Raw genomic sequence first — 19,789 nt, 5'->3', positions numbered from 1 at the left:
GTATGGCTTTTCGCATTGATAAACAATAAATTCAATTGACATCCCTGCAGTTCGCCTTACGAGGTATTGCATGACTACTTTTCTTGCAATACTTTGCGAGGCTCCAGCAGTGATGTCTATTGAATTTGTCGTTTAAAGTCTGCTTCATTTAATATTGGAACACAAACAATTGCGTGTAGTTCAGTCATTTATTAACGAATTCATAATTTGTTTTTCATACAAATGTAGCATTTTCTTAACTCTTTCATGAAAAAAAATTAAAAAAATTATTCATTGCTGTTTTGAAGAAATTCTCGTACTTTTCCCGTAATACGGCACATTAGGCGGCGCACACCCTTTTCGTCCACCGTTTTGGCGATTTGATTCCACCAGTTCTTCATTTGAGTCATGTTCCTAACAAGTTTTCCCTTTGCCTTAAGCCTCCGCTTCGTGATTGCCCAGTATTTCTCTATCGGCCGGAACTGGGGGCAGTTTGGGGGGTTGAGGTCCTTCGGTATTACGCTGACCCCGTTCGTTGCGTACCATTCCATAACCGTTTTGATGTAATGGCAGCTTGCGAGGTCCGGCCAAAACATTACTGGACGGTCGTGGGCACGAATAAACGGCAGAATCCGTTTCTGTAGGCACTCTCTTTTGTAGACTCCTGATGTCATTGTCATGTCAGTGAGAATGACTTTGGTTTTCTGTCCACAACTGCATATCCCCTGCCAAATCATGTACTTGCGGGCGAATTTATCCGCAAACACGAACATAAATTTTGCATCAACATCCCCCCGAGCCGTCGCCAAATAAAGTTTTTGACCTGGGATTTGCCCAAAGTCCGCCTTCACGTAGGTCTTATCGTCCATCAGAATACATCCGTCGAACTTGGTCAGCACTTGGTCGTACAGCTTTCGAGCACGGATTCTGGCCACATTGTTCTGCTTCAGCGTCCGATTTGGCTGTTTGCTGGCTCGGAATGACCTTATTCCTTCCCGGAGACGAATTCGTCGCACCGTACTGTGAGCGGCCTGGAACTTATTGGCCAAATCGCGGTCTGAAAGATTGGGATTCCTCTTGACGGCCTTGATGACTTTCCCACGCAGTTTCCGGTCGACAGTTCCACTCCGACGCTTCGAATGCGGCTTCCGAGCCGTCGTCAATGTTTCCTTGTACTGCTTGATAACACGCCATACGGTATTTCTGGGCATTTTAAGCTGTTTAGCTAGCTTCGATGCCGACAACAATGGATTTTCAAGAAAACTGTGCACAATTTGATCTCTCCGTTCGGCTTCCATGGCGGTTGTTTACAAAATGCTATCGTTTGGTGTTATGACATAAATACATGGTGAAAGGTGAAAGGAGCAAAGAATTTGTTCCAATATTAAATGAAGCAGACTTTATCAATGCGAAAAGACATACCTATGTTAAACAGCTAGTAACTTTTTTGCCTAATAAGATACGAAGTTACGGTCTTCGACAAAGCTGTGCAGCGAAAAATTCCCCTTAGGAATTTTTTTAATTGGCACAAAAACAATCAGCTGGATCGGTTTCACCAAAGAAACAAAAACGCTGTTGAATTTTCAGTACAAAATAATCAATTTTCCCATACAAACCTAAAAGTTCAAATAAACTCATGTAAAGGTTACTTAAAAATTCTACAAAAAATCATGGATGAGTTTTGGACCAAGACGAAGCTTTCTAGACCCCAGGGTTTGAGAAATTTAAAAATGACCCCAAATAGACTCAGTCTAACAATGCATGTGGATTAGAGTGCCCCAAATGACCCGACTTTTGAAAAAGTTTTGCGCTGCAGGCTAAAATTGATCCTAGGCCCAAATTAGACAAGATCTCATTCCAAATTTGGGCCAGATCGGTTCATAGGAAGGGGTCACTCAAAGTTAGAAACCTTAACTGAACTTTGATTAAAACAAACGAATGACTTTTTGTAACCCAGTCGAAGCAACTGCTCTAAATTCATCCCATTTATCATTTGCATCCCACAGATCTGTACAAACAGTCGGGCAAGATAGCTCTCGTCACTGGAGGAAATCGCGGAATTGGCCTGCGCATCGTCAAAAAACTAGTCGAGTGCGATATCGAGGTGATACTGGGTGAGTTAGCCTGATGGCATTTGTTTCGTTTTTTGCTTTCTATTCCTTTAAATCCACCATTTCATGCTTCATGCCATTAGGCATCTATCGATAGGAATCCTACCACCCACTTGGTTGCTTGTTTTTTGCTCCCTTCCTTCCAATATCATCGTTATCATCGCTGAAACATCAAACAGAGCTACGGGGAATTTTTCCCCTTTTTTGCACACAAACATGAAAAAGCCCCACCAGATTGTTTCCAGAACATTCTAGGACCCCCAAAGTGTGACGGAATTGAAAAACAACAACTGTAAAGCGCTTGCATTTTTTGCTAACACAATTTCTTTTTTCCTCATTTCTTCCACCATGCTCTCTTCTATTCCCGTTTCCGGTTTGCCGTCCATTTTTGTTGTTTTCCATCTAACCAAACCTCTCCTGGGGGCCACCGCCGGATGACGACAACCATGAGGATGATGATTTGATGTTCCGTGGAATGATAAACTTCTCATCCCCTGGCGGCGCTCGGCGTTTGGTCGTCGACAATTTCCATTTCGATGTCCACCCACGCACGGAACGCAACTCACAACAAACAACAACAGGTGTCCGCAATCCGATCGAGTCGAAAAAAGCGGTGGACAAATACCTGGAGCACAGCAATCTGGGCGCAGCAACCGGAGCCAAACTTCACTACGAGCAGCTGGACATTGGCAGCATGAAGTCGGTCCGGAATTTTGCGGAGAAAATTAAAGCCCGCTTCAGCAAGATTCACATTCTGATCAACAATGGTGAGTAGAAAACGATCGATCTTTGAAATATCTTTGATTGTATAAAAAAAATTAATTAGAAATCAAAAATGACAAAAATGACAAAAATGAAAAAAAAAGAAAAAGGAAAGAAACCACAATATTGAAAAAAAAGGAAAAAAATGACAAAAATGACAAAATGACAAAAATGACAAAAATGAAAAAAATGACAAAAATGACAAAAATGACAAAAATGACAAAAATGACAAAAATGACAAAAATGACAAAAATGACAAAAATGACAAAAATGACAAAAATGACAAAAATGACAAAAATGACAAAAATGACAAAAATGACAAAAATGACAAAAATAACAAAAATGACAAAAATGACAAAAATGACAAAAATGACAAAAATGACAAAAATGACAAAAATGACAAAAATGACAAAAATGACAAAAATGACAAAAATGACAAAAATGACAAAAATGACAAAAATGACAAAAATGACAAAAATGACAAAAATGACAAAAATGACAAAAATGACAAAAATGACAAAAATGACAAAAATGACAAAAATGACAAAAATGACAAAAATGACAAAAATGACAAAAATGACAAAAATGACAAAAATGACAAAAATGACAAAAATGACAAAAATGACAAAAATGACAAAAATGACAAAAATGACAAAAATGACAAAAATGACAAAAATGACAAAAATGACAAAAATGACAAAAATGACAAAAATGACAAAAATTACAAAAATGACAAAAATGACAAAAATAACAAAAATGACAAAAATGACAAAAATTACAAAATGACAAAAATGACATTTTTGACAATTTTCAAAGTTTTGACAATTTTGTCAATTTTGACAATACTGGCAATTTTGACATTTTTAACAATTTTGACAATTTTGACAATTTTAACAATTTTGATAATTTCGACAATTTTGACAATTTTTACAATTTTGACAATTTGACAATTTTTACAGTTTTGACAATTTTGACAATTTTGACTATCTGGACAATTTAGTCAATTTTCACAATTTTCACAATTTCGACAATTTGGGAAATTTTGACAATTTTGATAATTTTGACAATTTTGACAATTTAGAAAATTCAATTTCCTGATGGAATTTTTCTGCTAAACAACTTCGTTTTAGACTGCACCTAAGTATCTTTTCAGAATAATAAAATGGCATTGAAGGTAGCCCACCTGAATTCGAAAATGACCTTTATTGCCTTTTTCATTTTATCGACTCTTGATTGAATCTGTTCATTAAACATTTTCAAAAAATATTAAAAAATGGTCAATGTAAAACCAGGAAACTAATGCTATGCATATTTATAGCTTTTCTTATTAAAAAATAAACCTTGTTTTTTTACACTCTCGTTCTTTCCTTCCAGCCGGTGTTATGGGCGTCCCCTACAAGCTGACCGAAGATGGATTCGAATCCCACATGGTCATCAACTATTACGGACACTTTTTGCTAACCCATTTGCTACTTCCGGAACTTCGAGCAGCCGGAACAGCCGAATCCCGGGCCCGCATCGTTAATGTTTCGTCTTGTGTGAACAAAATCGGCGACATCAACTACGGAGATTTGAACCGAAGGTGAGTAAGTGGTTATAATTTGTGGGCGGGAGTACGATGGAAGTGTTGTTTTCTTTGTTCCTTCACCACAAAAAACCCTCCTACCAATTTGAACCAAAAGCTTGGCTGATGGTTGACAAAAATGCCCCCAGGTGATCCAAAAACAATTTTATTTAAATTTTAATTACTCTGATATCGTGTCCTGGGCTGCATAGCTCCAGGCGTTTTTCGGTGGGTGGATGAGGGAACTGTTTGCCATTTTTTTGCTAACCAGACGATCCTCCCCTCGATTTTCGGGAATGGGATGAGAAGATGTTTCCGAAAATTGCGAATCGTTTTCGCACCGACGACGGCAGGTTATGTTATGTTGCCCAATTTGCGGGGGCGAAAATCTGCTCCCGACAGAAATGAAGCCATATTATTGTGATCCTACCGCAGGAAACGAGACAGATTCGGGAACAACGCTACCCAATGAACGGTTGGATTTTCGCTTTGAATATTTTAAAAATCGTTTCATTCGCACTGCTAGCCACTGTAGTGGTTTTAGGCGATGCTGGAGCTGATATTTTTTAATTGCCACGTTGCTAATTACGTGCTATCAGAAAAATTAACCGTCATACTCTTGTTTGTAATGGGCAAGCCACCAGCATATCGAAGAATCGAGACTCGAGGGTTTCAAAATTTTTGTTTTAAATATCGAAAAACCATTAGTGATTCAAGCCAAATGAACCATAAAGAAGGAGTTCCAAATAAAGAGGACTTGGGAGACTCAAAACGGGTCAATGTTACTCAAAATCTTTCATTCATTATGAAAAAACATAGATACTATTTGACTCTTGGAATAATTTTCCTTTTTTTGGTTAGTTGTTTATAATTTAGAAGACATTCTTCATTTGAACTATTATATAGTTTTTTTTATAATTCACAAATGGTTTAATTGAGGCTTTCTACTTATGAAGTTTTTATGTGTCGGGAGTATTTTTCCTAACTTTCGGTTAGTAAGAAGGGTATAAAGTGTTTTCGTTTTTTTTTTAAAGCAGAATTCTAATTTTTTGCAAAAAAAATCAGACCTAAAAACTAGTTTAAAAAGCATACAAACTTCCTAAATAATCAATGGAAAAAATTCGATCTGGATTTCCCGTAGCTCAGCCGGATTGTGGCTTTTAAACTTTTAAATAAGAAGGAAAAAAATCGTAAGGCTTTTTCAAAATAAACAGTTTACTGCCCGATAAGAAGAGCATATCAAAATCGTTACTCAAACCTATCTTAGCGAGATATTTATATTTGTTTTTTAAGTATTTTAACCTGTTTTTTTTTTCAAAAATACCTACTAAAGGCTTGTGATCAGTGAGTACTACAAATTTTAGGACGTACTCGTGGATTTTTATTATTGTACCACTAGTGCTAAAGCTTCAAGATGCAGAATGGGATAATGTTTTTGTGCCTTATTCAAGGTAAACGATGAAAGGGAATTAGATTTTTCTTTCCCGCCAATAATGTGTGAAATTACACCTCCTAAACCATATCTCGAAGCATCTGATTGCTCGCAGTTAAGGATGGCTTGCTTTCTTCAAAAGTTTTGTACAATTTGAATCCGGAATTTATAATTTAGTTGTTGAAAGCGGTTATAATAATAGACTGAGTCGATTTGGGGTCATTTTGGAATTTCTTAAAACCTGGGGTCTTAAAAGCTTCGTTTTTGTTTAAAACTCTTTCATGATTTTTGGAGAGTTTTTAGGTAACGCTTTCATGAGCAAATATGAACTTTTAGGTTTGTATGGGACATTTCAATATTTTGTAATGAAAAATCATCATCATTTTTGTTTCTTCCATGCAACCAAGCCAGATTTAGTTTGAAAAAATGTCAAAAATGACAAAACTGAAAAAAATGACAAAAATGACAAAAATGACAAAAATGACAAAAATGACAAAAATGACAAAAATGACAAAAATGACAAAAATGACAAAAATGACAAAAATGACAAAAATGACAAAAATGACAAAAATGACAAAAATGACAAAAATGACAAAAATGACAAAAATGACAAAAATGACAAAAATGACAAAAATGACAAAAATGACAAAAATGACAAAAATGACAAAAATGACAAAAATGACAAAAATGACAAAAATGACGAAAATGACAAAAATGACAAAAATGACAAAAATGACAAAAATGACAAAAATGACAAAAATGACAAAAATGACGAAAATGACAAAAATGACAAAAAATGACAAAATGACAAAATGACAAAAATGACAAAAATGACAAAACTGAAAAAATGACAAAAATGACTAAAATGACAAAAATGACAAAAATGACAAAAATGACAAAAATGACAAAAATGACAAAAATGACAAAAATGACAAAAATTACAAAAATGACAAAAATGACAAAAATGACAAAAATGACAAAAATGACAAAAATGACAAAAATGACAAAAATGACAAAAATGACAAAAATGACAAAAATGACAAAAATGACAAAAATGACAAAAATGACAAAAATGACAAAAATGACAAAAATGACAAAAATGACAAAAATGACAAAAATGACAAAATGACAAAAATTACAAAAATGACAAAAATGACAAAAATGACAAAAATGACAAAAATGACAAAAATGACAAAAATGACAAAAATGACAAAAATGACAAAAATGACAAAAATGACAAAAATGACAAAAATGACAAAAATGACAAAAATGACAAAAATGACAAAAATGACAAAAATGACAAAAATGACAAAAATGACAAAAATGACAAAAATGACAAAAATGACAAAAATGACAAAAATGACAAAAATGACAAAAATGACAAAAATGACAAAAATGACAAAAATGACAAAAATGACAAAAATGACAAAAATGACAAAAATGACAAAAATGACAAAAATGACAAAAATGACAAAAATGACAAAAATGACAAAAATGACAAAAATGACAAAAATGACAAAATTGACAAAAATGACAAAAATGACAAAAATGACAAAAATGACAAAAATGATAAAAATGACAAAAATGACAAAAATGACAAAAATGACAAAAATGACAAAAATGACAAAAATGACAAAAATGACAAAAATGACAAAAATGACAAAAATGACAAAAATGACAAAAATGACAAAAATGACAAAAATGACAAAAATAACAAAAATTACAAAAATTACAAAAATTACAAAAATTACAAAAATTACAAAAATTACAAAAATTACAAAAATTACAAAAATTACAAAAATTACAAAAATGACAAAAATGACAAAAATGACAAAAATGACAAAAATGACAAAAATGACAAAAATGACAAAAATGACAAAAATGACAAAAATGACAAAAATGACAAAAATGACAAAAATGACAAAAATGACAAAAATGACAAAAATGACAAAAATGACAAAAATGACAAAAATGACAAAAATGACAAAAATGACAAAAATGACAAAAATGACAAAAATGACAAAAATGACAAAAATGACAAAAATGACAAAAATGACAAAAATGACAAAAATGACAAAAATGACAAAAATGACAAAATGACAAAAATGACAAAAAAGACAAAAATGACAAAAATGACAAAAATGACAAAAATGACAAAAATGACAAAAATGACAAAAATGACAAAAATGACAAAAATGACAAAAATGACAAAAATGACAAAAATGACAAAAATGACAAAAATGACAAAAATGACAAAAATGACAAAAATGACAAAGATTGACAAAAATGACAAAGATTGACAAAAATGACAAAAATGACAAAAATGACAAAAATGACAAAAATGACAAAAATGACAAAAATGACAAAAATGACAAAAATGACAAAAATGACAAAAATGACAAAAATGACAAAAATGACAAAAATGACAAAAATGACAAAAATGACAAAAATGACAAAAATGACAAAAATGACAAAAATGACAAAAATGACAAAAATGACAAAAATGACAAAAATGACAAAAATGACAAAAATGACAAAAATGACAAAAATGACAAAAATGACAAAAATGACAAAAATGACAAAAATGACAAAAATGACAAAAATGACAAAAATGACAAAAATGACAAAAATGACAAAAATGACAAAAATGACAAAAATGACAAAAATGACAAAAATGACAAAAATGACAAAAATGACAAAAATGACAAAAATGACAAAAATGACAAAAATGACAAAAATGACAAAAATGACAAAAATGACAAAAATGACAAAAATGACAAAAATGAAAAAAATGACTAAAATGACTAAAATGACAAAAATAACTAAAATGACTAAAATAGCTGAAATGACTTAAATGACAAAAATGACAAAAATGACAAAAATGACAAAAATGACAAAAATGACAAAAATGACAAAAATGACAAAATGACAAAAATGACAAAAATGACAAAAATGACAAAAATGACAAAAATGACAAAAATGACAAAAATGACAAAAATGACTGAAATGACTAAAATGACAAAAATTAACAAAAATGATCAAAACGACAAAAATAATTTTGACAATTTTGGCGATTTTGAAAATTTTGACAATTTTAATCAATTTCGATAATTTTGACAATTTTGACAATTTCGACAATTTTGACAATTTTGACAATTTTGACAATTTTGATAATTTTGACGATTTTGACAATTTCATTAATTTAACAATTTTTACAATTTTGATAATTTTGACAAATTTGACAATTTCAACAATTTTTACAATTTTAACAATTTTGACAATTTTGTCAATTTTGACAATTTTGAACAATTTTGACTGTTTTGACAATTTTGACAATTTTGACAATTTTGACAATTTCGACTATTTCGACCATTTTGACAATTCCAAAGTTAATGTTTTATAATAGTTAGCAATTGGTTTAAAATTTATTTGTTTAGTTAAATTCACGAAAAAAATGGTTTTGTAGTCATCTATTTGAAATTATCAATTATTTAAACATTACTATGTGATTTTATGCAATGGAACTCTTAATGTTAGCAGGGAGGCCACCCATTCGGGAAAAACGGGAAATGCGGAAAAAAGGCGGGATTTGAAATCCAACGGGAAAAAAGCGGGAAAAAGCCGAGATTCTTTCGAAAAGTCGGGAATTTTTGGCTTAGTGAAAATCTGTTGAATGAAGTTGGTCGAAATAGGTCGAAACAAGTAGAAATGGATTGACAGTTGATCAACATTCTCTTTCCAATTGAGTTCGATGAATTCTACCAGGTCGAAAAGGATTTTCCTGCCGAGTTGGATCGGTTCAGAGGTATGAAATATTCATCGAATCTCATGTATATGGGAAGTCAAAAAGATGGAACGCACTTCTGGTGAATTTTCTGCACACTTGATGAATTCCGCCGCTCAATTGGTGAATTTTGTTAACACTTGATGAATTCTGCCGCACATCTGATGAATTTTGCTGCACATCTGGTGAATTTCCGCCCGTTGCAGCGCACAATTCTGCACATTCCAGTGTGCTTTTAATGTGTTTTCCTCGCGTTCCAAATGAACATTTCATACCTCTGCATTGAACAACGGGGATAATTGTAACAAAATCGTCAATGCAGTATGCTCGCAATTCTCACTCGAGGTATGTCAAGTCCTTAAAATTAAAAAATAGAGAAGAATCTGAAAGAAACTATTGCAAAACGGAAGCGAGGGGCAGAAAATAAGGCAAAGGAACTGGAGGCGAAAAAATTTAAGGTGTTATCTGACGCTCAGAGAGAGGCACGCTTGATGGACGTATAAATTAAAATACTTAAAAATATCTGAGAAACAAATACAGCGAAAAAACGATTATCTCACAATATTTTAATTAATATAAAGTCCACTGGGGTATCTAAGTGTGAACGGTTTTTCGTATAATTCAACTTGAAAAAACCATTAAAAAATCAGCATTGGTTCAATTTTGATAAAATTACGTTCAATTTGATGCAAAACATGTTGTTTACAAACGCCGAAGAGATGAGCTGGACGCAAAGCAAGAAAAGTTATCTCGTAAATTGTTGCTGGTGTCTTCTACCCCGCTTTCAATTTAGAGTTTTCCGTCAAGAGCTAGCTAGTTTACGAGAAATTTGCCTTTGAAAAAGATGCACATCAACTCGACATCGTAGTTAAAAATAGAAAATTAACAAAAAGTCGCTGTAAACATTCGCTATTTTCGGAATCGTATCTCTTTTACAGTTTTTGGATAGATTACAAGTAAATTTAACATTCACAGTTAACAGTTTAAAGAATACTGCACAGTATTTTTTTTAACATCCATCGTTCCCACTTACCCCACGTCCACACTTACTCCGGTGTACCTTACCCTTTTTCTTTTATTAACAATCATATTTGTTCAACATTTTCGATTCGAGTGACGTAGTTTTTAAAATTAAAAAAAAACCCTGCGTGTTAAATCTAATGATTTGTAGTTTAATTGGTAAAAATAACCGAAAACAAAATCATTGGAAGATCATTTACCACTGAAAGAAATAAATATTCAAAAAAAATATTCGGAATTTTGCTTGGTTTTCTGTTTTACTAAATCGGGAATTTCGTGAGACCATGCGGGAAAAAGACGGGGAAAATGCGGGAAATCAAAAATCGATTTTGGCCACCCTGTGTAAGGCTTCTTTTTAAAAAAGGACTCTAAGGAGATCAAAGCATAAATGAAATCCCATATTTATAATAATCAGTTTTGGAGGTTTGTGTCTGCATATTACAAAATAATACATTTTCAATTCATTTTTTTCTACATTTAAAACTATAAAAGCCCCATTGCAATTTTTTTGTTAAGTCAGGATTCACGGTAAGAAATTAGAACAAATTTGTCTCGGAAGAAATGTGGATGATGATAATTTTCATTCTTTATTTTACTCGGTACGTTTCCATTTAACGTTTAACGAATGCCTCATAGAAAAAAGAGTTTCCTTAGGAAATATCTAGGAGCATAGGAGGGTATGAAATAGATCCTGATCATTACCTTTCTTTTACTTACACAAGCCCTTCCTTGGATTCTTGAATATAGATTTGCAGATGTACAGACGATTTCCATAGTTGGTGATACTAACATTATTCATATTCTGTCTGTTTCAAAATTGTTTATCGAGTATTTAGGATCGAGAGATTGCTAGTTGAACTTTAAGCGTATCTTACTAACATTTCTTCCTTTTCCCCAATGACTACAAGGACGTGGCCAGCGCCAATAATAATCATTTTAAAAAGGGAGAGCTCAGTTTTGTTCATTGAGAATGTACTGCTTATCCCTGAATATTATAAAAGCTGTTTATGATGCATTTTGAGTTCTTTGATTTTAGGTTGATGTGAATAGTCAACCAACCTAAGCTGTATGGTTCGATTGACGTTGTTAGATTAGAGTGTGATTCAGTTTCTGCTATAACGGATTGGGACTAACAAGAAACGTGAGCTTCCAGAAATTCAATTGAGCTTCGATTAAAAAAAAAATTCGACACGGCTTACCTTGAAAATCCAAATATGAAATTTTTCACCACCTTTTAACCAGCTCCTGAAATGCCCTTCTGATGCACCGACTGCCATTCAGCGTGAGATGTATAGTTGGAAACATAGCTCTGGCTTGGGAACTCAGATGAACCCCTTTTAGAACTCACACCCTTTGTGAGAGTTCCTACTTCAGATGAAGTTCTAAATGTAATCGAGAGCAGTTTGACAGTTTCATGTGCTTGAAAATATTTGCTACCTTTCCCCTTCTTTTTGCAGTATAAAACTCCTGTCCCGGAAGCTGCTTGTAGTCGGCTTTGACGTAGGTTTCGTCGTCCATTACCACGCAGTCAAACTTCGTCAGCATCATCATGTACAGCCTCCGGGATCGCGCTTTGGCCGTCGTATTTTGTTTATCATCGCGATTTGGTGTCACTACCTTCTTGTAAGACGACAGTCCGGCTCGTTTTTTTGGCTCGGTGCACGGTTGTAGACGATACACCCAGCTTATTTGCGGCATCTCGGAGAGAGATGTTAGGGTTTCGCTTGAAACTACCGGCAAATCTCTTTGTCGTCTCAGCGGCTTCCGGTTTTCGATTTTTCCCCGACCCAGACTTCCTGGCTGTCGACAAACGTTCCCCAAACACTTTAATTACATTTGTAACGGTTGATTTGGTAACTTATAGCGATTTTGCCAGCTTTGCGTGCGAGTAGCTCGGATTTTCGCGATACGCGAGCAAAATTTTGATACGCTGCTCTTCTTCCTTGGACGGCATTTTGACAACTGAAGAGTGAATTCCAAAATCAAAATAGGAGCAACATTCTACACATACACCCCTTGAAAATGAGGGGTGTTCAGGTTTTTTAAATGCAAAATTGAAAGAAATGTGTCAAGTTGATATTGACCAAATTTTAACCGTATCACCCTTTGTACCTTTGAATTAAAAAAAAAAATAATGCTTATTTTGATACAGTACCACCATATCGATTAAAACAGCTTCTAATCCATGAACACCAAAAAAAATGGATTTTGTATAGACTTTTGTTAAATTCACTAGTAAATCATATAAGCAATGAAGAAACCTTATTTGAACTTATGAAAATATTTTTTTTAGGTGTTTGATGTTATGATGTTTTAATGTTTTTTGTTCATCAATAACTGACGGATTTTACCCAAAATTGATTAATTTTCCTACCGTTTTCCAGTAAAAACTACTACCCAGCGGATGCGTACAACCAGAGCAAACTGGCCCAGGTCCTGTTCGCCAAGTACACCCAGCTTCAATTCGACGAGGATGGTGATTTCATCCAATCTCACTCATGCCATCCGGGGGTGGTCAATACGGATCTGTTCGAGCATTCCAGCACCACCTACGTGCCGTGGGTCAGACAGTTGCTTTTTAAGGTAGGTTTCGGAGTGTTGGTTTCCTTTTTTTTTTTTAATTATAATGGATTGATTGATTGAATGAGTATGACTGAGAACATGTCTCAGTTGCTGGCATGATCTGTTTAAATTATTTGATTGTAATTATTTCTATTCAAAGTCTATTGAATATTTGCTGGATTTTTTTTGGCATGTTTGTCAAATAAGAAAAAAAAAAGGTTTTTGCATATGTTCAGTCGGGTTACCGGTATCAGAATGCCTGTATTTCTAACTCGTATGAATTCCAATTTTATTTTGTCCTAAATCCAATTATTCATGGCCTTTTTTCCCTTCACTTCCGTTTTTCCTCCCCAGAATCCGGAACAAGGCTCCCGGACCGTAATATACTCGGCCATCGCACCGGCCCTGGAAGGCAAGGGAGGAACCTACCTGAGCAACTGCCGGATCATGACCTGCCATCGCTTCTGGAAGAATTCGGTCCAGTGCGAGAAACTGTTCCGGGTCACCTGCGATACGCTTGGAATCAAAGATTTTTTCCACCCGGCAGCCAAATAGAACCTAAATAGACTCGGGAACACCCAAATCCGACCATGGACCGTGAACCGTGGAACGGGTCAAGCACAAAAATGGAAACACAAATCAGAATGAACAAGATTGAAAGACGTTGAATGCCGTCCAAAGGGTGAGATGGTTGTTGCATTTCTCACAAAAACTCGAATGAACTGGGGAAAAGTATTCAATTTGGTTAGTAGATAATATTCTTTCATGCATGTTATGATTCTATTCATCGTTTACACAATCTTTGTGAGTGTAATGAAATTCGGCGGGACAGCTGCAGTCAGCTACCCTTCTTAAATAAATTATATTTATGAAATTATTTCTTCGTCAATTGCTTTGAAAGAACTTTCCTGGAGGTTTGAAAAGTGCACTTCTTTAAAAACAGCTGACTATCTTTACTGCAAAAAATGTTTGCCGAACTTTTACTTGCAAAATCAGCGTTTGTAGTCATATGATTATTCCAAACGAGATGATTTGATTCGTACAAGAAGTTTCTTAACCTTTTGATGGAGTTGTTCGCACATTATCAATTTCTGGGAAAATTTTACCTATAATTCGATGGCGTACCCCTGACCGTTAATATTATCCAATATTGATGGTATTTTTTTTACGTGGTCTCTCAAAAATTTCAGTTTGTCAGTACATTGGAATGATGATAAAAAATGGGGGGGGGGGGGGGGGGGGGGGAGTTAACGACGTTGTTTCTATCATGAGGTTGCCAGATTGCCGGTTTTATCCGGTTGCCCGGATATTTAATTCAAATTTTGGGAACAACCCGGCGTGGCTCGGGTCCTCGGATTTCAGTTTCAGGTCAGTTAGAAGCCTCAAATACGATTTAAAACCTGTTGATGAATATTGATTTTTTTTAAAACAACATTAAAAACATTAAACTTGATTTTTTTTTTTAAATTTCCGGGTTTTGACAAAATTTGCCCGGACTTTGCCAGGTTTTTCTAAAAAATTGTCCGGATTTGTCCGGCCCGGATACGTGCGGAAAAAAAATCTGGCAACCTCATCTTATGTAGATCAAAAACAATATTGAGAGTTGTATGTGCATAAGATTTATTGAAATTTTTAAATTCATTTCCGCTCTACTTCATTCAATAATCAAATAAAAGTACACAAAACCCCTTCTACACTGTATTAGTGCCAACGATATTCATGTTCACTAAATTATTTAAGTTAACTAAAAACTGGCTTTACAGACACGGAGAAAAAAGACGACAGTTGTTCTAATTATTTCAGCTGGTTATACCAATCAACTAAGCGTGGTTTTTATTTTTCAAGGAATTTAACAGCAAGCTGTCATTCTTCCCAAAACTAAGCGTGGTTGATTTTTTTCGCATCTGACTATAAATATAATAGACTCAACTACAAACTGATGATTGACCTTACGCAATGAACTATGAATATAATAGAATCAACCTTAATGATTTGATTGTTAATATGATACATTCAACAAAATTTGTATGATGGATTTTAAGCATTTAACTATAAATATAATAAATTCAACTATACATTCCTGGTTGACGTCTCACATTTAACTATAAATTTGATCGATTCAATTGTAGTGATATAATTGTGTTGAGAAGGCAACCAAAAAAACAATTTCCGTTCTTGTAACTCGATTTATTATCGGTTAAAAAAATCCTGTTGGATACAATTTAAACGTTAGTGTTTTATAACAATAGAAAAGCCTTTAGAAGGACTTACGTTTGTGGGTTTAGTGGTCGCTTCAATGCTATTTTACCCAAAATAAGAGCTGATTTCCACTTTTGAGTGGCCTATAATTTCAAATTATATTTCAAGGATTAATTTAATGTTTCTTTTTTTACAGGTGTATTATTACCTCGATTGGCTCAAGTGGTCACTGGATTAAGTCCAGATTGCACCAGTCGCATTCAATGCGTGGATGTAGGAACGATTCTAACCTAGAATAAATTTACGATTCTATCATCCCGTCTTACAGTACAATAATTATGCCTACAGTGGTTTACAAATCCCTGGCGAGTTCAACTCGTATAGTTTAACCACTTAAGAGAATCTTATTAAATCTCACTTTTAAATAAACTGACTAAGAAACTTTATCAAAAAACACGTTGGTAGCTGTGGTGAACGACCTTTTTGTTTCACAATCATATTCACTTTTATTCACACACACAACATGATATAAACTAATCAAACCGCTATCGTCAAACATCGTTGAAAGAATGAATCTGCTTAACATTTTCAATGAATGCACGCTCAATTCACCCCAGTCATTCAAACTTGAAACTAACCTACACGATCCAGAACTACACATCAAAGTTTTTAATTATTTTATCAAATACAAAGTCTTTAATAATTCAACCTTAATTCTATATTCCGCTAATTTTAATATTTCCTACTTCTATCCACAACATTCGCTCCTTCCTTTACACTAACAAATATAAATTTGATGTTTCTGAAATGAAAAGGAAACAATTTTTGTTAGATTAATTTAATTCAAATATAATTAAGACTTGTCGTCTTGCAAGCCATCTTGTATTGAATTTCATTCCAAAAACAATAGGGACTTGTACTCTTGCAAGCCATCTTTTTTTTAATTCAATTCTAAACAATGGGGATTCGTCCTCTTGCACACCATCTTTTATTTCCTTTCAATAAAAAACAATGGGGACTTGTCCTCTTATAAGCCATTTTTTTAGACTTTCATTCAAAACAATGGAGACTTGTCCTTTTGCAAGCCATCTTTTATTTAATTTTATTCAAAACAATGGGGACTTGTACTCTTGCAAGCCATCTTTTATTTACTTTTATTCAAAATAATGGAGACATGTCCTCTTGCAAGCCGTCTTTTATTTACTTTTATTCAAAAGTATGGAGACTTGTCCTCTTGCAAGCCATCTTTTATTTACTTTTATTCAAAACAATGGGGACTTGTCCTCTTGCAAGCCATCTTTTATTTACTTTTATTTAAAAACAATGGGGACTTGTCTTCTTGCAAGCCATCTTTTATTTATTTTTATTAAAAACAATGGGGACTTGTCTTCTTGCAAGCCATCTTTTATTTACTTTTATTCAAAACTATGGGGACTTGTCCTCTTGCAAGCCATCTTTTATTTAATTTTATTCGAAACAATGGAAACTTGGACTCTTGCAAGGCATCTTTTATTTAATTTTATTTAAAACAATGGGGCTTGTCCTCTTGCAAGCCGTCTTTTATTTAATTTTATTCAAAACAATGGGGACTTGTCCTCTTGCAAGCCATCTTTTATTTACTTGTATTCAAAACTATGGGGACTTGTCCTCTTGCAAGCCATCTTTTATTTACTTTTATTCAAAACTATGGGGACTTGTCCTCTTGCAAGCCATCTTTCAACTTAAATACTCATCATTCCTGGGAGACTTATGGCGTATTTTTTTTTGATTCCGGATTTGGTTCTGGAACCGTCAGAATAAAAAAACGAGTTTCGGGTTTCGAGTTATGGTAGGTGTACGTGAGAACGAGCGCAATGTTTACATGCAGTTGTCATTTTGTTCTCCCTTCTGGATTTCTCCATTCGGTTCTTCACATCCGGATTGCCTTTTTTCGTGTCCGGATTGCACTGGACAGCAGATAGTACGATTTTGCTTGGCTGAGAGGTTCAAAATCGCGGCAATAATAATTTTCCCGTTCATTATTTCAACTGTTTTGCTTTCAGCCAAAAACAGCTGTTTAATGTTTTGACAACAACGTTGAGAGTATTGGTGAACTTCTCGCAAAACTGACTTCCTTCTCAGGGCGACTCCGTCCGTTTTCCGAGCGAACCTAGGTTGCCTCTCGAGCAATAAATGAGCACGATGACAGCAGTTAGAGCGAACCTAGGTTGCCTCTAGTTTGCCTCCAGGTGAAAAAAAAATGGTATTAATTTTCTTTAGGAAGCCATCTAATGATTGCATATATTCAGTTTTTAAAAAAAAATACTTGGCCTTATCAAGGCACCCCTTAATTTCAAATTCTCCGAATTCAACAGGACTGGTCCTTAGCAAGCCAAATTTAACATTTAATTGGTTAGTATTAAATCTTTAATTCTATCATGCTGATATTTATTATTATTATTATTTTTTTAGTTTTATTATTGATTTTTTTTTATGACGCCTTTCAATTTTGCCAAGCTCGCTGCCATTAATCCAGGTATTTTGCTCAATCGCAATTGAACAATCTTTTGATAATTTTCTTGCAATAAGTGTTCAATGTATGTTATTGCCAAATTTGTTTTTTTTAATTACCTTTAAAATATTTATATTTTTGTTTATAAATTTAATATTTCAAAAACTAAGTTAATGTTTGGTTACATAAAACTAATTTATTCATAATTTACCTTCTTATAATTATTTTTTTTTAAGTGTATTGTATGATCATTACGAACACTTCGAATGCATCGATTAGTTTACTTATTGCTTCAAGCGATTCAAATATCCATTATTTAAAAAAGTTCCTAATTTTGTCACTTTATTTCTGCCATAAAAAGGCCCCTGATATTCGTGCCAAAATTAATACTTTAAAAATTTAAATGAACCATAAAAGTCCATTCCCGCGTACATTGCAAAAAAATTAACATACTTTATATAACCCAAATATTTGCATGATTTCAACAGACTAAAGTGTTTTTTTTAGTTCCGAAAGCAAAACTTACTCCGGATTCGTAGTAACTAATTGTCAATTTCAATATTTCCTTCTTCTATCCACCACAGTAGCCATCGCAAAAGTATTCGCCTTTCTTCTCTGATTCAAAACTTCTATTCACGCCCGTCATCAACGGAGTGAAGCTTACAGGTGCAACTAGTTGGATTTGTTGAGTTGTGTTGGTTCGCAAGGTGAATTGTCGCACAAGGTATGTACGCGACAAATTGATACAACTGTAAATATGATTGATTCAATAGCAATTGTATGATTGATTTTATTTAGGCATTCAACTATAAAAATTATTGATTCAACTATACATTTCTGGTTGACCTCTAACATTCAATTATAAATATGACAGATTCAACTGTAGCGGTAAAATTGATTCAACCGTATGGATTCAACAATGTATGATTGATTCTAGGTATTAAACTATAAATAGCATCACAGAAATCTATCATAGAATTTTTTAGTAATATCACAGAAAGTCATAATATTTTTTCGTAAAATCACAGAATTTTTTTCGGCAACCTTGCTAGCAACAGGTATGGACTCTAGAAACAGATTTTAAAATAGCCGATACAATTTGAATTTAAAAGCGTTGCAGCGTTTTAAAAACAAATAGAAAAACTGCTTTTTCAAACTCAAAAAATGTTATCGTTCCTATTTTGAAAACGATATGAATTTTTTAAAACTAGGAATACAGTCTCCCATGCATCAATAGTTATCAATAGTAATAAATTTTCATTTTTTTAAATAAATTTCAATTTCTGGTGCTTATATTTATGTGATTGTGAAACATGTAAATGTAAATAAAATGTAATAAATGTAATGTAATGTAAAATGTAATAAATGTAATAAAAAAATTGACATATTTTACTTCTAGTTTTAGAACATTATAAAAAAGGCTTGAAGTGGTTGATATTATAAAATTAGAAAAAAAAACACGAGCTAAGTGTGTTTATAGTTTTTTTTACTATCCAAGAGATTTAAAAAAAAATTTAACTAAAAATATGCCATTAAGTTATTCTTAACAAAATTTGAAGCTTTTGCTACTGAGAATATTTGACATTCAATGATGCTATCATTTAGGTCTCAGATTTTCACTGTTATAAAATTGATATCTAATTTAAACCAAGTTTTGCTATCAGATGATTATCTACATCAAATTGTGCTAACATCTAGTGGTGGTAGAGAATTGTGGTTTCAGAATGCTATCAAGTTTTTTCTTACGTCTTAAGAATGCCTTATTTTGCTATCAAAGTCTGCCCGGGATGAAGTTGAATTTAATTTTAAATACCTCAAAAAGCCTGATTTTTCATCACGGTAAATTGAAAACCAAATCATGCTACCATTTTGATCTCACTTTTCT

The 19,789-nt window shown here is 33.4% G+C and overlaps 1 protein-coding gene across 1 annotated transcript in view; it reads left to right on the top strand.

The window, feature by feature from the left end:
- The window catches only part of LOC129745197 (dehydrogenase/reductase SDR family member on chromosome X), a 46,763-nt gene extending 32,672 nt beyond the window's left edge, over positions 1 to 14,091 (top strand). The window contains exons 3-7 of the mRNA XM_055738123.1: positions 1,986 to 2,093; positions 2,672 to 2,857; positions 4,227 to 4,434; positions 13,037 to 13,235; positions 13,569 to 14,091. Of these exons, the coding sequence (XP_055594098.1) occupies positions 1,986 to 2,093; positions 2,672 to 2,857; positions 4,227 to 4,434; positions 13,037 to 13,235; positions 13,569 to 13,769 (902 nt within the window). The 3' untranslated portion in view covers positions 13,770 to 14,091. The remainder of the gene's footprint in view (positions 1 to 1,985; positions 2,094 to 2,671; positions 2,858 to 4,226; positions 4,435 to 13,036; positions 13,236 to 13,568) is intronic.
- Positions 14,092 to 19,789: the final 5,698 nt, after the last annotated feature.

The sequence above is a fragment of the Uranotaenia lowii genome, chromosome 2, assembly GCF_029784155.1.
Source record: "Uranotaenia lowii strain MFRU-FL chromosome 2, ASM2978415v1, whole genome shotgun sequence".
Classification (NCBI taxonomy): Eukaryota; Metazoa; Arthropoda; class Insecta; order Diptera; family Culicidae; genus Uranotaenia; species Uranotaenia lowii.
This window is presented reverse-complemented; position numbering and strand designations above follow the sequence as displayed.